The following is an 18,956-nucleotide window of genomic DNA, read 5'->3' on the forward strand; positions in this document are numbered from 1 at the left end:
TGTCTGTCTGTCTGTCTGTCTGTCTGTCTGTCTGTTTCTCTCTGTCTGTTTCTCTCTCTCTCTCTCTCTCTCTCTCTCTCTCTCTCTCTCTCTCTCTCTCTCTCTCTCTCTCTCTCTCTCTCTCTCTCTCTGTCTCTCTCTCTCTATCTGTCTCTCTCTCTCATAAAGGATAAAGGAAATGATTACATTCATTCTGATAATGGCTAACAGTAAGTCATCAAGGACCATTCATATTTAACGGAGGACTATCTTCTAATAGCAGAAATGTCCCCCTCTTAACTACATTAACCCTGGTGTCCCTATTTTTGGGGAAAATGTTCAAAACATTGCAAATGTAATTTTCTTAATATTCTTGTGAAAACAACATTTCAAAAACAGTGAAAATAGAAAATCCACAAGCTCACAATACATAGCATCTCGACACATTGTGATTTTGTAGATGTGCTTTTTTCGCTATTCATTGTGACGAAGTATATGGGGCTTATTAATGTGGAAACTATGATCAAAAGATTAACGACAGCTTGGAGCCACACCAGCCCCCAAGTCATATTTTTTGCGTTGACATTTTGTGCATCTACGATAACAGTCAAGTCTACCATAAATATGTACTTTTATTATCACCATGACAACAACAAGCAGAGCTCCTCTTTCATCCTAAGAACGTTTGTGAATTTGGCTGCAAATGGCAACTTGTAGGCAACCTGTGCAGGCAGGCGAGCACATCAACCGGGCTTAAGTCCTGCTAAGCATGCCCCTGGAGACGCCGCTGCATATTTAACTGGAAATTACTGCACTGTTTTACGATTCTCGTGAGTGCAGTCAAAACTGTAGGCAGTGGACACACACACTGTGACCCAACTAGATCTTACTCAAAGATGAGATGAATAATGCCCACACACTGATTAGGTCTCCTCCTATTAGAAATGTCTCCCAGCAGAAAGGAGTCACAGCTGTTGCAGTCTTCGTCATTGTGTGTTCTATAGAGAGTGCATAAAGGAACCAATGTCACTCAGAGGTTGATGTGTCACAAGGGTTCAATCTAGTTGTCACTTTCTAGCTCAGTTACAAATGGTGGCTCATAAAAGTCAATTTGGTGATACCGAAGCAACCGTCTGTGATATATATCACATGCCAGGCAATAGTTTCACAGGAGTCAGGAGGAGTCATTCACACAAGCAGAGATCAGCCAGTGGTTTCAGGTTTATTTTTTTTGCATGGAGAAAATAATAAACGTTGGCTGCTGCTTGGTGAATGCTTGTTTTAAGTTGAACCACAACTCCATTTTCTATCAAACTATTCTATCAATCTGTTATTTCCTTCTCCTGCTCTGCTCTGCTTTGGCTTCCAATTCACCTGCTCATTATCTCTCAACGCCCACTTAAAACTCCCATCCCTGCTCCAACCTCTGCAACCCTCCAGGGTGGCTGACATTTCTAAAACTCAAAGAGTCCCAACGGGGGGCAGAGTTGGTCGCCGGGGTAACAAAACACCCACACGTTCTAGGCGGGGATGGCAGTAAGTGGTTCATAATTCAAGAGGAAATACAGATGGGCTTCCCATTTTTGTCATATTGGTACACCAGCATCTTAACGCAGTGGGAGTTGGCCGGCGAGATCCAGGGGCTGCTTGTGATGGAGAAATTGTGGCTGGCGTAGAATGGTGCCGGCTGCTTCCGGCAGCGGAAGAAGGCGCGCAACACGTTGGCCGCCATGCCTCGGAAGCGCTTGCTGATGAAACAGTATAGGAAGAAGTTGACGCCCGTGTTGAGCAGCGCCAGCATGTTGGCCAAATCCGTGAGCAGGTGGAGTAGTCGCCCAGCGCCTTGTGAGGTTGGTGGCGGGGAGTAGAAGTGGTAGAGGATCATGAGCGTGCGTGGCGCCCACAGCACGGCGAAGATGGAGGTGATGGCCAGCAGAATGGCCGTGGTCTTCCCGGTGGAGTAGCCCCGCAGGCGGAAACAGTTGCGTCGTCTGCGTAGCTTTCGTACGATGACGGCGTTGAGGGAGAAGAAGACGGTGCAGGGGAGGAGGTAGACGGTGGCACAGTGGGCCCACACCAGAATGTGCTGGGCCACGTTGCTCCTGCTGCCCTCCCCTCCACCTCCACCTCCATCTCCGGCTCCACCGCCAGCCTCCACCCCGGGCAGGCTGTGCCAGAGCTCGGGCCACCAGTAATAGGGCGCTGCGGAGAGCAGACACCCGACGTACACAGCAAGTATCACCCTGCGCGTGCGGGCCGGGTAGGACACGGTGTGGTAGCGCAGCGGGTGGCAGACGGCGATGTAGCGGTCGACGGTGAGGGGCACGGTGATCCAGATGGAGGTGTGGATGGAAGAGAACTCCAGCACCTGCACCGCCTTGTTGAGGGACGGAGGCAGCTGCCTGCCCAGGATGAAGTCCTCTAACAGGAAGTCGACGAAAACGATGAGCAGGAGTACAAGGATGTCGGCGGCCGCCAGCGCCAGGAGATAGTTGTAGGAGGACTTCTGACGACGCACAACCAGCTGGGACAGTATGATGACTGTCAGGATGTTGGCTAGGAGGAGGAGGAGGAGGGGCGGAGGAGGTGACACAAGGATGAAGGAGAGTGATCGAGAGGGAAAGAGAATAGGAGGGGAAGGGAGAAGTAATTGGAAGGGAAGAAGTTTGATGAGGTGGGGGGTTGGAAATGGATTGGGCATAGGATTTGGGCAGAGGAAGAAAATGAGGAGAGTGAGCGTTATTGGGCAGGTTATTGAAAAGGGGGAAAACACCAATCCAGCCAACAACAAACAAATCGGGCACACAGAAAGCAATCACGATATAGCACAACACCTAGCACACAGAGAGGCAGTGGACACATGTTGCTCCCATGCATGGGTTGATTATTTGCTAGCACAAATACAGGCATTCAAACGTATTATAAAATACAATTATGGAAAGAAAACACACAAAGAAAGCACAAAAAGAGGACAACCAATCTTGTGAACAATTTCAGACCATTGAGAACAGCAGCAGAACCACACAGCAAGGGCCAACTTGATGCAACCTTTTCAACCTCCGCACACACGACAAACATGATTGTGTTTGTTCAGGTTCAGTTCTGCATTTACCAATATTCAAGCAGATCTGCTACTTCAGTGGTTCTGAAATATTTTCATGTCAAGGACCCCCAAGGATTTTGTTGTTAGATGAATAATTCTAAATGTCTGCAACTGTTTACTGTCTACCATACCACTGTACGGTGGGGTTACAATGGAGAGTAACCACTTTCAACCTGGCAATTATTTTTTTTGTGGTCCAGAAACGTTGTCATTGAACGTTTCTGGAGAAACGTTCAATGACAACGTTTTCCTCTGGCGATAGGGTTGCTATTTTGGGCACGTCATTGAAAAAAATAAAAAATAAATAGCAGCTCTTCAACCTTACAAGGCTTTGTGAGCTTGTATATCTACTATTTTGACCCCAACCCCCCTCAGGGACCCCTGGGGGTCCCTAGACCCCACTTTGAGAACCACTGTTCTGCTCTTTGAACTGTTCGATGTTGCCCCACTCCACCCTTCTCCCCTGCTGAACCTGACTTTGACCTGACTTTCAACCTGCGGTATCTCTATTTGGGGCATGTTATAGGCACACATAACCCAAATGTTAACAACCACAATGGAATGCAATTTGATATGTTTTGATATTTAGCTTTTTACTTTACTTTTCTTGACATTTTCATGTGGACCCCAGAAAGACTGCTATCTTGATGGCAGCTAATGTGGATCCAAATAAATAAATAGACAGCGGAGCCACAAAAAAGAAAAGGGGGGCACAATATGCAGCGTCAGTGTCTTCACAATGTGCTGAGCTCGCCACCTCCATACAAAATAAACAACAACAAAATAAAGACCCAAGGACAGCCTCTGCCTCGACTCCATCTTTCTCCCACTCCACTCATTCTCTCCTCTCTCTCTCTCTCTCTCTCTCTCTCTCTCTCTCTCTCTCTCTCTCTCTCTCTCTCTCTCTCTGGCTCTCTCTCTCTGCATCCACCATCTATCTCATCTATTGGGTACCCCTCAATAAATAATGTTATACTGTAACTGTACATGATCCCTACACCAATTTGTCTGTAGCTCTGCATTTCCCCACTCCTACTACTTTTAACTATCTCATCCCACACATTTCTCTTGCATCCATACAGTATGTACATGTAATGACACCGTCACCATCATGTGTTTATGTCAATTTAGTCTTTATGCCAATTCCAAATTTTCCCCCACACATTTAGACCCTGTCACAGCTAACCGCTACAGGTGGTCATGTGAGAGGGTGAGCACGTGTCTCCTCCAACACGTGAAGTCTCCAGCAGCTCCTTTTTCTCGTGACAGTGAGGAGATTCACCAGGAGGACGTAATGCATGCGGAGGAACACGCCTCACATCCTTCCCAGTACTATAAAGTAACTAAGCAGGCACATTTACTACTGCACTTAAAGGACGACTTCACCACTTTTCAACATATCTTCATATAATAGGTCCTCACTAATGCTCATGATAAGATGGTACAATTTTTTTCGAATCAGTCTGTGTCTCAGAGGAGGGCTGTAGACAGTTCAGAAACCCGTCTACCAGTGTCATCATCAATGGGGAATCCAAGCTAATAGAAACTGCAGGCTTTGTATTCCTGGAAAGTTGCCATGCAATAATAGATCCCATTGTTCTTGTCTTAATACAAATCTGAATTAAAAAATTGTAATCTTTTTGGGGAAAAAAATCCTGCCTAACGATGATGTCACTGGTAGACGGGTTTCTGGACTGTCCACAGCCCTCCTATAAGACACAGACCAAGTAGATTTTTTTTTCATTTTCATTTTATCATGAGCATTAGTGAGGACCTATTATATGAAGATATGTTGAAAAGTGGTGAAGTCGTCCTTTAAGTTAAAAAAAATATTTACTGGAGTATTTCCAATTTTCAGTACTTTTACTTCTACTCCACTACATCTGACAGGAAAATATTATACTTTTACTCCACTACAATTATTGCTTGTAGATTTGCTTTGTAGATTTTGATTATTATTACAAAACATACATTACCCACTTCAACTCTATATACATTTCGGCCATTTGAAAATAGCCAATCTACAAGCTCACAATGCGTTGCGATGCGACGCATTGTGAGTTTGTAGATCTGCTATTTTCAAAAGATTTGTATACATTTTGCATAATGGGTAGCCTACTTTCTACTTTTGGTACTTTAAGTGCATTCCTAATACCAATATTTTTGTAATTTTACTCAAGTAAATTTTGGATTCCGAACTTTTACTTGTAACAGAGTATTTCTACATCGCAGTATTGATACTTTTACTTAAAGTTGTACAATGCAGAATCACAAATAACGATTTTTAGCAACCTCTGCTGGTCACTACCGTCACTGCATACAATTTCCGTAGTCCTCGATTACCCAGAATTCCATTCGTTTTCACCGGAAGCCGGAAGCGTTTCAAAAAGCGATCTTTTAATTGTTTTATACTATCTGCGGATCGTTTCTCTTAGCCAGTGGAGCATTAGTTACCATGAGCTGTGCTTTCTTTTTCTGTTCTTTTTCGATCTTCCAATACTACATTCTCTTAAAATCAGCGTGAGGTTCCTTTTTGTTATTAGCGCGGTAGTTCCTGGCCAAACAGGAAACCGTTGCGGTATTTCCTGGCCGACGTCATGACGTCGGCCAGGACGTCGGCCACGACGTCATGACGTTGGCCACGAACGTCATTTTCCCGGGAAAGTCCCCCCCGTCCACGTTCAATAGAAAATATATAAATAAAAGGCTTCCGGGGGTGAAATTCATGGAGTGGGTGTTGTGAAACTTTTGCCACTCACAAAAGATATACAATTTAACTTTAGTTTTGTTGAAAACGTTACCTAGTATGCCTTTAAATAAAAAAATTAAGCACTTTTTCCACCACTGCTCCCAACCTGTAGGAGTCGCTAGTGCAGCAAAAGAGATCATCCCTGCCCAGCTTCCCTTTTTATTTATGTACAAATGTTTCTCCCTCTCCTGTTCTCTCTCCCTCTCTCTCTCTCTCTCTCTCTCTCTCTCTCTCTCTCTCTCTCTCTCTCTCTCTCTCTCGCTCCCTCTCTCTCTCTGAGAGATTCTTGGTCATGGCGATGGTGAATAGCCCTGGAGGAGGACATGGATGGACGATCACAGGCCCCTGTCGATTGGAGAAAGGGAATGTGGACAAAAAGGCTGCTGCTGTTCTTCTAAAAGTGCAATCGCTCCCTGTGTCCGAATGGGTTCTGTCCCTATTTATGTTCCCTCTTGGGGACTGGAAAGACGCATAAATTATGCCATATCTCACACAGTTTCGCTTCCAAATTTGTGAATCTGTGTGGAGAGTCAAAACTTTCCTGATGATATCACTAAAGGACACTACTACAGTTTATTTCTCAACATTAACGGATATTGTCCTTGTTTTTAACCAATTGTGTGCGTATAGGTGTATATTCTTTAGTACAGTACATTAGCAGATCTACCGTAGATATTTCTTCAAAAATCTGCAATGCACCCTTGCGAAACTGCTCATTTCACAAAAATGGTTGTATTGCTTTACTAGGAGCCATTCAAATTGGTGCAATCATCAAATCTCTTCTCTTTCCATTCTAGAGTCAGTACACTTGTTATTAGCTCCTGGGTGCTCTGGGTTGACATGACATCTCACTGGCCAAATTAAACGTCTCTTGCTGGCTCTGATTGGACTGCCAAGGCATAGCTTGTTTGTTTTCAAGTACTGAGGTGTTACTCGTATCCAATTCTTCTTGTTATGCACTCTGAGCTATCAATCACAACCAGTCCCAAGAGAGCTGAAGGCAGCCGTTGAGCAGAATTTTAATATTCCTGAAAAAATAGTTCCTCAGTTCCTGCTGAGTGACTTTTGGACAATGTTGACTCCGTTTTTCTGGCTAGTCCTGTAACGTTTGAATGAATATGCAAATGTCAACAAACTATAAAATAAATTTCAGGAAAGTGGTCTGTATTTATGCAAAATATATGTCTGATGACATATACTGTAGTGAGACCAGTATTGTCCTGTAAGTGCCAAATCCTGGCATTGCTTTTCTGACTGGTTGGATGACTGTCAAGTCACTGAGAGTGGTGACAAATACTTGCAAATATTGAGGGAACTGTCAACAGAAAACCTGGTGTCGAACACATGGAGGGTCTAGAAGTCTAGAACCAGGTGTGTATGTATGTATGTATGTATACATACAGGTATATATGTTCCCACAACAGCTCACTGCACTAGCCTCCTACGTAGTATAACATCATGGAACAGAAACTTAACCACTTGCAACCTGGCGTCATTGTTTTGGGCATGTCATTATAGGCAAAGGTTTTCAAACATTTCCAGCAAGTTAAAAGCAAATAGCATTTCACCACACGACACCATCATACGACCATGTATAAAATAGGGATTATGTGGTTAACAGTCTCTACAATGAAGAAATACCAAAGTGAAAGTCATGAATAGTAAAACATTTATAAATAAATAATCAGTTAAGAACTTACAAGAGCTTACAGGTGAAGATTGCTATTTCCATTTAACCAAAGGAGATGTAGACCACCACCACACTAGACAACAATATCATTTACCATTGGGTAACCCTAGTGGCTCACTTATAGAGCACATAGCTTATAAAGGCTCAGTCCCTGCCGCAGCCGGCCTGGGTTTAAATCCTACCCAAGGGCCTTTGCTGCATTTCCTTCCCCATCTCCTTCTCCTGCCATTTCCTGTCTCTCTCTCCACTCTCGCTATCAGATAAAGAATTGAGAATTGAAAATCCCCCCTCCATAAGAATTCTCTCTCTCTCTCTCTCTCTCTCTCTCTCTCTCTATATATATATATATATATATATATATGTATATATGTATATATATATATATATATATATATATATATATATATATATATATATATATATATATATATATATATATATGTATCTGTCACTATGCAAGTAAAACAGTAGGAGTTCCATTTATCCAAATATCTCTATTTCATGCTCCACTGGGCCAGTCAAACAAAAAACGATCAGAGTCACACTGTACCATAATGTATATTAATCGTTCACTGCTGCTAACCATCTCCAACGCCGGCAGCGCAGCATTTAGTGAAACTGCCTCGCTCGGCATGAAGCCATCTCCGATCTGTCCTTTTCAGATGGAGCTGCCTCTGTCATTGATTTGCATTGCTGCAACACAGGGGCATCAGTGCACTTAGCAGCTGTCACTGACCATCTAGCATGGGGATGAATGTTTTGTGGTCCCGTCCCCTACCTACCGTAATAGATCTGGGATTGGATTAAATATGGCAGCTTGGAGTCTGGAGCATCACACTTCACAGTCCCAGACACTCTCAGCTGATTACAAATTACAAAGCTGGCTCCAGATAATGACTAAAGATGTCCTTGGCAGCCTGGGAGATGGGTGCATGGCGAAGGCCCACACACATCAATACAGGGACGCTCACGTGCATAGACATACGAATGTGGACACACGCACGCACGCATGCACACACGCGCGCGCGCACACACACACACACACACACACACACACACACACACAGACACACACACACACACACAGACACACACACACACACACACACACACACACACACACACACACACACACACACACACACACACTGCTAGCGGAGAAGCAATAATATACTGTTTTTAACGTATTACTATATGGCTTCAGGGCTGTTAATACGTTTAGTATATTGTTATTTATGTATTGTTTTTATTTTTGTGTTATTATGGAGCACCCCAAACCTACGTTTTTTACAGTGCATGTACCCGTACATCCTTGTGGCAATAAATCTCTTGAATCTTGAGATCTACATTTTCAAATGTAAAATGTTTAAAATGTTTTGAAAGCAAGGCACACACACACACACACACACACACACACACACACACACACACACACACACACACACACACACACACACAAGCAAGACACACACACAAGCAAGACACACACACACACACACACACACACACACACACACACACACACACACACACACACACACACACACACACACACACACACACACACACACACACACACACACACACACACACACACACACACACACACAGTATGCAACAGGATCACCCAGGCTTACGTGCAGGTCTTGTGTATGGGCCGGTCACTGAGCGGGACCCTCATGCATACACAGCCAAATTACTTTGCTGTCGACTTCTGGTTGATTGTGTTATCGATTCACAGCCTTCCACCAGGACAAACTCTGATTGGGAGCATCAACTATGTCAGTGTATTACGCTGCTCCCAACATAGTAATTCTGTCCGTCTTTCCTTCCTGTGTATTTTCTCTCTCTGCATCTTCATTTGATCCCCACTAGTGGCTTGGCATTGCTCTAACGCAGTGGTTCTCAAAGTGAGGTCCAGGGACCATCGGGATTCCTAGAGGGGCTTCCAAACAAACCCTTACAGGTCAGTAACTCTGAGAGTTATGGGGGTCTTTCAAAACAAAACGTTTGAGAACCAATGTGGAGTCTAACAGAGTGGTTCTCAAACCTTTTCATGTCAAGAAGGACCCATATCAATAATAAAAGGATACGCCCGCACACAGCCAAACTGCACGGTACAGGAGCACAGCTATTGAGAGAGAAGCAACGTTTCGGTCACTGATGACCTTCTTCAGGCATTTAATGTATGTATTTGGCCGGGGATGAACATCTGAATATATTTTATGCCAGGGACCCCTTGCAAGATTTGTCTTGTTAAATTGTTTTAAAAATATTTTTAAAAAATCACATTTTCCCAAGACTTTCAAATACCTGATGTATAGGGTTAAAATGGTTCTCTGGGGAATCCCCGGGAACCCCCTCAAGGACCCATGGGGGTCCCCAGACACCACTTTGAGAACCGTTGATCTAACGCATGCGTATCATTGCCTGCCAATCGCTCATTTCCACCATTGACCATATTCACAGGGGTTTCCCACCGAGTATGACATACTGTACTGAGCAAAATACACCGTGCGATTATCATCAATGTGATCGGTCCCCCCCCCACCCCTCTCCTCCACCCCCTGAAAGCGTTACGTGGCAGTTCCCTTATAGCTGCCCTTTCACACCTGTCAGTGTGTACACACACCTGCAGCCCACCCCCTCACCCCCCCCGCCCACCACACGTAACCAGGTGGAGGGGTTTCTATCGTTGCCTCTACAGTGTGTGTGCTCATGTGAATCAAAGCATCTCGCTAAGCCCTCGGCCACTGAAAGTTCTCCTGTAGAGAGATACATTAGAACAGCGGAGCAAATCCTACACAATAGGCCTCAACTATAATCTGTCGACTTGTTCTATCTCTTGTTCTCACTCGCCCATCAGTCTCTCTCTCTCTCTCTCTCTCTCTCTCGCTCTCCCTCTCTCTCTCTCTCTCTCTCTCTCTCTCTCTCTCTCAGTGTCACCCCCTGTTTCTTTCTCGTTGGCGGTGTGCGTCTAGAAGGAGAGAGGGTTGACGTTGAATAGAAATAGGGTGGCGTGTGGGGAGGGGGATTTTTGTCTGTCATTGGCTGGGTATTATTCTGTGTGGGCTCCCCAGTGAGACGGGTCCTTCCACAGACACACAAAGGGGATCCGTGCTGAGCTTGACATTTCCATTTAGCCCAGGCCAGCTTGCATCGGGCTGCCCATTCATTTCAATTGACTCCCAGGCCTTATGCGCGTGTCTCTGGGGCTGCATGGGAGAGAGGAGCTGCCCGGCTCTGCTCAGCATTCTGGGGGCATCAGGTGACACACAGACAACTCATCTCAGGAGGAATTTGTTTGCTTGTCGGGCAGAAACCTCCTATCTCCATATTCTAAGTTGTTGTTGTTTCTTTCCCTCGAAAATCAACGCCCTACTTGATCATAGAGCGTCACACAAAAGTAGCAAAAGTAGCAGATCTGCGATGCGTTTCGAGCTTGTCGATCTGCTACTTTTGCTATTTTTGAATTTGAATTCTGAAAAAGAAACAGTTTTGTTCATATTGTGTGAGGTTTCCACCCGACAGCGACGAATTGAAACGGAGAGGGATGCACTTTCATGCATGATACACACAGATACACAAACAGGTACGTGCGCATGGGTGCACATAATCGCACACCTGCACGCATGCGTGCAGGTGTGCGATTATGTGCACCCATGCGCACAATGTAGGAATGATCTGTTACGTTAAAATCCTGCAATTCAAAACTTTACTCGAGTAAAAGTACAAACGTATTGGCATCAAAATACTTACTGAGCCAAATGTAAAAGTATCTCATTATACGGAATGGCCCATTTCACAATCATGTTATTGGATTGTAATTAGTAGTGCATTAATGTGTTCATCACTTTTAATGTGGCAGCTGGTAAAGGTGGAGCTGATTTTAATTACTTTATGTGCTGCTGGGTAGCTTAACCTCTAAATACATCATCATTTATCAGCCAATGTATGTTTTGCATTAATAATCTGAATCTGCAAAGTAACTAACACTGTGTCACATAAATGTAATGGAGTACAAAGTACAGTATTTGCCTCTAAGATGTACAGTAGGGTAGTAAAGGGGTAAAGTATCAAATAAATTGAGTAAAATAAATACTCACTTTCTATACCACTGCATCCTGCCTTTCTCTTTCTTTCTTTTGTGGGGAATCCACAGTGAGGTGACTGAGGAGAGGACCGCTCTCTAACACAGGAAATTGGTGTGTGTGTGTGTGTGTGTGTGTGTGTGTGTGTGTGTGTGTGTGTGTGTGTGTGTGAGACTGTGACTGGTTTCCACACACACACACACACACACACACACACACACACACACACACACACACACACACACACACACACACACACACACACACACACACGCTCCCACACGATTGGTGTGTGCATGGTGTGCGCATGTGCGTGTGTTCGTGCATGTTTGTGACCCCCCCCCCTGCTGTTCATCTATAACGAGTGACAGGACCATTGACGTTGTTTAGCGGTTGAGGAGGCGGCGCGCCGTGCTCCCTGGGGTGTGTAACGAGGGCTGACTCATCCCACCGGTAAAGGGGGACGTGTTCAGACCGGTTGCCGGTAAACAACACTTCAACGCGCCGCAGTTTAACCCCTCGAACCCCTCAAACCCCCCCCCCCCCCCAACAAAACAAAACACCCATTAGGTGCAGAGGCATCTTCACCCGCACCAATCAATAGCCTACGACATGTCCCCACATGTCCCCACGGCCCCTCTGGCCTTACGACATGTATGGGAAATGGATGTGAGTGGTAGCTGGAGGGGGGGGGGGTGATTAGGTTGGGGGGAGAGAGACATTTGTAATTGTAAGGATTTTTTTCTGCTTGAATCGGAGCTGGACAGTAGCTGCATTTTAGCCACTTGAACCCTCGCATCCCTATTCGGGGAATCGGGGGGCATTCGCGGAAATAGCTGATCCACAAGCTCACAACACATAGCCACTTGAATCCTAGAATCCCTATTCTGGGGGAACGTTATAGCTGAAAATAGCTGATCTACAAGTACTACTCATCGCGTTGGGACATATTGGGAATTTTGTAGATCGGCTATCTCTGCGAAGATTAGTGTATACTTGCAGGGGTTCTCAGAGTGGGGTCCAGGGGCCCTCAGGGTTCCCTGGGGGGGGGGGGGGGGGCAAATGGGCCGTTACAGGTTCCATTTGTACACTCTCAGAGTTATGGGGGGTCCTTGAATGACTGGTGTATGGCAAAAACAGGAGGGGGTCTAGTATATAGCCCTTGGGAATCCGGTCAGTAAAGCATAGGGTTTAAGTGGTTAGACTGATGGAGAAATTAGACTAGTGGAGAAGACGAGCGAGGCTGGGAAAGCCAGATGGACAGGAAAGACACCGCGATCTGAAGGAAGGTCGCTTGAGTTGAAAGGAGAGAGCGTGATTGAGAGGGAAGGGGGAGAGGATTAGAATGAAAGACAGAATGAAAACGAGAGGTGTAGAGAGGGAGGGAAGAAAAGAAGAGGGGAGAAGAGAGTAGGAAAGGAGGGGAGGTGGGGGGGTTGCATGAATATCAAAGCTTGCTTCAAAGGTCACTGTCACTTTGTACCTGACGACAACCCCTTTTGTCTTCTCAAAGTGTCACATTGGACATAAAGCAGGACGATTCCTTAATTCCCCCGAACAAAGAGCAGCAGCACGTCGCTGCTACAACGCTGCCATCTGTCAAACACAGGCGACGAACGTCAAAATCGAACACCAAAACAATATGACGTTTTGATTCATACGCCTCTGCCTTTGTTTTCATCAAACCTGAATTTGGCCCCAAAACAGCCTTCAACTTGAATATAATAAATGTTTTAGAATATAATAAAAGTTTAAAATCAGTCGATGACTGGACTAGCCTCTACTCTTTCCCTAGTTATCTAAAGATAACCTCTGTGAGAGAGAGCTGACCTGTGATCACACCTGAGTGCCAACGTGTGAGGAATGAACAGGGAGAACTGGGATGGGAGAGATGTTACAGCAGCTATACTGTACTATAAAAAGAAGGGGAGTGAAGGTAGTTTGAGGTTGAAGGACCATACCGGCGTCAAGGCTTTATTTTTAGATTTCACATTTTGTTTACATTTTTGTCCAAAGTCAGTTCAACATGGGGCTCTGTGGATTACTGTAGTGCGGGTGGTGGTATACCCGTTTCAGTTCGGTTGCAGATTTAAACCGGAAACACAAACTGTAGGTGTCATATGTGTTTCCGCAGCCTTTGGGTAACCGGGGACTACAGTTATGTATAGAGCCTGATGTGTGGTTAATAAGGGTCATTTTGTAAATCAATCTCTTCTCCATGGACTATTTTTTTGTTTAACCACATGAACCCTAACACCCCCATATATTCTGGGCATGTCGTAATAGACGAACATTCAGAAAAGAAAATGCTAAATTGCGCCGCGACACATTGTGTAGATATTCTCGGCAAAGAGATTTGGTGTAGATTGGTTACTGCCAGCAAAGATATTTGGTGTAAAAGGAGGGGACCAAGTAAGTATAGACCCCCTGGGGGACCCCGTTCAACGAAGTATATAGGGTTTAAGTTTTTAATCCATGCTTTAAAATGCATTAAAACACTACGATAACGTTACCTTGTGTTGGATTAACTGTATACTGTGATATGCTGTAAGCTTTTGAAGCTGAAATCTGAGACTTAATAAAGTATTATTTTAATGGTAGAGTATGTTAACAGAATATAACTGCACAGTGGTGGAGCTGTATCTGCAAATTGTTTACCACACTTCCTTGAAATTCTAACCACAGGAAGCTGCATTGGGAAATGGTTAGCAGTAATGTCAGGTGATGGCTGCTTTAAGCAGTCACACCTGGCCTGAGTTAAACTAATTAGACACTGAGCGTGACTACACACCTTTTGTGCATTGAGCTAAATGATGCCCCCCCACACACACACACACACACACACACACACGCACACGCACGCACGCACACGCCTCTGTTATGACAGGTTGTTGTTATCTATGTGACAGACATTTCTGTGTGATGAAACCTACTTGACATTCTACCCAAAGCATCCTGATGTCTGTAATCCACCGGAAATAAAAGATAACATTGGTCCAAAATCCCCCTGTCATCTCTTCCCAATATTGAGTTGACCCTATCACGTTAGTCAATGGGATAAGCATACCAGAACCACCGGTATGGTCCTTTAACCACTTTCAACCTGCCGTCCTAATTTTGAGCATGTAATTGAAAATGTTCAGACATTTTCAGAAATATTCACGAAAAAATTATAATCATCAAAAAATAACACAAATATGAGCTTGTAGATCTACTAATTTCACTATTCATCGATGGTAACGTGGAGATCTACTGTCTGCACCCTTGATATCCCTTTTGTCCTCGCATCGAGGCTAGTAACTACCACCAACAATGTGGAATTCCATGCTGACGAACTCCGTTCTTCATGTTTAATAGGCCCGTAAGCAATAGTAATGTGACCTTGTGGCCTGCAGTATCCCTTTTTATGAGACTCCTGTTCCTGACCAAAACATGAGCAGGAAGAGCGGAAGGAGGAGTAGGAAGATGAGGTGGAGGAGGAGAAAAGATCACAGATTGAAGCAATCATTAAGGAGGGATATTGGCCAGCTGGTTTAGATTAACACATTGTCCAGAATGTGACTCTCTAATTGTCATTAGATTGATATATTGACAGAATGCCAAACAACGTTTAAATTGTTATTTAACAGTGATGCATTGCGCTGAAGCCAAGAAGACACAATGTTTCCCGCCATGGTGACAGCTTCTATATGCTGTCAACTGCAAACTGAGTCAGGTCTGTCACTGCATCAACAGGCTAGCCTGATTTATGGCCTTAAAAAACCCTCCCTTCCTCTGGCCTCTCAAGCAACCCGCCGCCGTCCTCTCTCACATGTCCCTCCCCTCCTCTCCCTCGCTCAGCTCCCCAGATGCACACCAGAGAGAAGCCAGACCAAAGCATCCTGCACATCTCATATTCACTGATAACTAGAGTCCCCTAATATTCAGTCTTCTCTTTTTCTCCATTTTACCATCCTCTCATCCTGACACTTTCCCCTCCTTTTCCGTGGCACCACCCGTGGTCATTGGTCTCATCTCGTCTTCCCCTTTGCTTATTGGTCTCCCCACTCTACCCGTCTCTCTCTAAGTCTGCACCATCTAATCCTCTGCCCCACTTTTATTGTGATAGCATCTACAGCATTAACGAGGTCCTCCACACTCTTGATACCCTCCCGCACGCATGCAACCCACACATATGCACGTGCACTCGCAGTCTCACACGCGCACGCACACGCACACACACACACGCACACACACACACACACACACACACACACGCACACACACACCATCTCCCTGGTCATCCTGATCTCATGACAGGGTGCCATATTTTGATGCTTGGGCAGGTACCTGTGGTGTCCGCATCATGTCACTGAGGCTACCTTTTTGGGTCCTTTTTTTGATGGTGGAATGTCGACAATTTCAAAGTAAAGATTAGAGACGGTCCCGACCCTATCGGTATGGAATCGCTGCCTTAAGGAATTAATTTGAAAGATAAATGTTAGTGTAGCTTTGTTACTTTTTATGAAGAGTAGGCTTTGTAGAGTTCATGAAAAGCATAGTCATACCTAGATCGCCAAATGTAACATCAAAAACATGTTGAGAGTGCTGCAGTACTCAAGTACTCAACAATGCAATGCAAGCTATATATTTACTTTCCGAGTAGTTCAATTCTCTGTTAATTTAACTGAGTGTACCAAATGGACCCTTAATTACAGGGCCATTTGATTCCATTTGTACATTCTTTGTATTGAATTAACACTGAGAAATGGTACAGTGTAGAGAAAGAGAGAGAGCGCGGGTGTGCGATTAATTAAAAATGTAGCGATACATCTCAGCCCTGTCGTCTGCAGCTCTCTCACTTAGGGCTTAAGGGTGCTACTTCACTGACTTTGCTATTATTAATCTCTCTGTCCCCCCCTCTCTCTATTATACCGCGCTGATCTCTCTCTCACTCTTAACTCCACAATTCCTGCATGTGTGTCCTTGTATTCGTCATCCTCTCATCTCCTGTTGCTTAGTGGCTTTCTATCTCATCATTTTCCCTGGGTCGCACAGTAATTATGTCCTGCCACTTGACCCGTGAAATCCCAATTTCTCTCCCCTTTACTGTCAAATCTATACAATCCTCCCCTCATCTTTTTTTTCTTTGATCCCTCTTTCAACCTTCATTTTAAAGGTCATGTTTTTGAGTATCCCACATGAGTGTACTATGAAAACATTGCTGTTAACTAATGAAATGGTTGGTATTTGCAATGCAGTCAAATGTGTCCAAACACATTGATAGCTCATGAAACATTCATATTCACAGTCCAGGTCAAATGAAATGGACTGTGTCAGAATGATTGATTAAGCTGAGCTTGCTACTACTACGTAAGTGCTCGTCCGCTGCACTTGAGTCCAACATTAATTCAGACAGAACTGTTCGGATTCCATCACAATCTCAGGTTACTGTTACTCCGTGATTAAACAAACCCACCTCAATCACATTTGTAAAGACGACTCAGCAGAACGATCAAATAAAACTCCTGTCCGCCCGGGAGGACTTGAAAAGGTGGTAGACAGAATTGATCGTGCAAAGGCTCAGTTTGCTATCCCAGAGAAATAATTGGACAAGAGCAAATCAGGGAAGGGAGGAAAAAAAATACTTTTACTTTTACAAGACTCAAGACGGTGGAGAAACTGCAGTGCTTGGCATACAAAACACTTTGCAATCACTTTGCATTGCAGATTTCATCTGATTCACAAACAGCTTACTGTACACTGTATTTCCTTGATCTTTATTGAAGGAAAGTGATCCAATCTGATTTTTGATCATTTCTGACCAGTTCTGACATTGTTTGCTTATAATGACATGCCCAAAATAGTGATGCCAGGTTTAAACTGTTAAAAAAGAAAGAAAAGAAAGAAAAGAAAGAAAAGAAAGAAAAGAAAGAAAGAAAGAAAGAAAGAAAGAAAGAAAGAAAGAAAGAAAGAAAGAAAGAAAGAAAGACAGAAATGAAAATAAATAAAATAAAATACAAATAAAATAAAAAGATGGCTGAATCTGTAAATGATTTGGTTAGATCCCAAAGTGAGACCAACATTACTGCGCACACGGCTTTTCAGCATCTGAATGTCAACCTCTGGTCAGACATCAGAACTTTTCCTTTTCATTTGACCCCTGGGCTCTGGCTATTTCTGTTGGTCTGTCTCTTATCTCTTTCGCCCTTTTGGTCTCTACCTTGTCCCCCTCCTCTCTCTCTATCTCTCTCTCTCTCTCTCTCTCTCTCTATGTCTCTCTCTCTCTCTCTCTCTCTCTATGTCTCTCTCTCTCTCTCTCTATGTCTCTCTCTCTCACACACACACACACGCGCACACACACACACACACACACACACACACACACACACACACACACACACACACACACACACACACACACACACACACACACACACACACACACACCTGTTTGTGGCCCTGTATGAGTTGGTGGCCATACATCACACAGCAGGGTATGACAGAGGAAATATAAATGGGTCTGACAGTGAGTGGAGTAATCAGTCAGTGGTCACAGACACAACTGGAAGCATCATTAATGCAGCAGGTCTGGAACTATAAAACACACACACACACACACACACGCACACACACACACACACACACACACACACACTCGCACGCGCATGCACGCACGCACGCGCACACACACACACACACACACACACACACACACACACACACACACACACACACACACACACACACACACACACACACACACACACATCCCAGAGGTCAAGTCTGAGTCATTGCTTACATGGTCAGTCTCTCACTCACTCACTCACACGCACGCACGCACGTTGCACACACGCACGCACGCACGTTGCACGCACGCACGCACGCACACACACACACACACACACACACACACACACACACACACACACACACACACACACACACGCTTCTTTTTATCGCAAAGCCTCGAAAATGTAAACACAAACTCCGACAGGCACAGACTCAGACAAACACACAAAGGGGAACACACAAACTGACGTGACCGCCACAAGGTCAGTGACAAATCGAACAGTAGACCGATACGCCAGAACAGCTGTGGACAAGACACCTCCGCACAAACACGCAGCACACACACGCGTTGACCAATGCATGCTGAAGCAACTCCATCAACAATGCACATTTAACACAGACGCAGATGTGTGAACATGCATAGACAGACGCAAAAGCACACAAACCTGCATGCACACAAACCACACACACCCTACAGCCTATTCTACAGACTCACTCACCTGCTGCACACATGCCTAATTTGTCTTACCTGGCAGGCCGAGACAGAGCAGGAGGCTGTAGTAGATAACCGGC

General features: G+C 44.7%; 1 protein-coding gene across 1 annotated transcript in view; it reads right to left on the bottom strand.

The window, feature by feature from the left end:
• Positions 1–1,531: 1,531 nt before the first annotated feature.
• The window catches only part of gpr139 (G protein-coupled receptor 139), a gene marked incomplete at both ends in the record, with an annotated part of 17,529 nt that continues 104 nt past the window's right edge, over positions 1,532–18,956 (bottom strand). Inside the window, 2 exons of the mRNA XM_080446528.1 lie at positions 1,532–2,535; positions 18,913–18,956. The exon at positions 18,913–18,956 is cut by the window's right edge and continues 104 nt beyond it. Coding sequence (XP_080302654.1) covers positions 1,532–2,535; positions 18,913–18,956 — 1,048 coding nt within the window. The remainder of the gene's footprint in view (positions 2,536–18,912) is intronic.

Source organism: Gymnoscopelus braueri, assembly GCF_963280865.1.
Source record: "Gymnoscopelus braueri genome assembly, chromosome: 13".
NCBI classification, from domain to species: Eukaryota; Metazoa; Chordata; class Actinopteri; order Myctophiformes; family Myctophidae; genus Gymnoscopelus; species Gymnoscopelus braueri.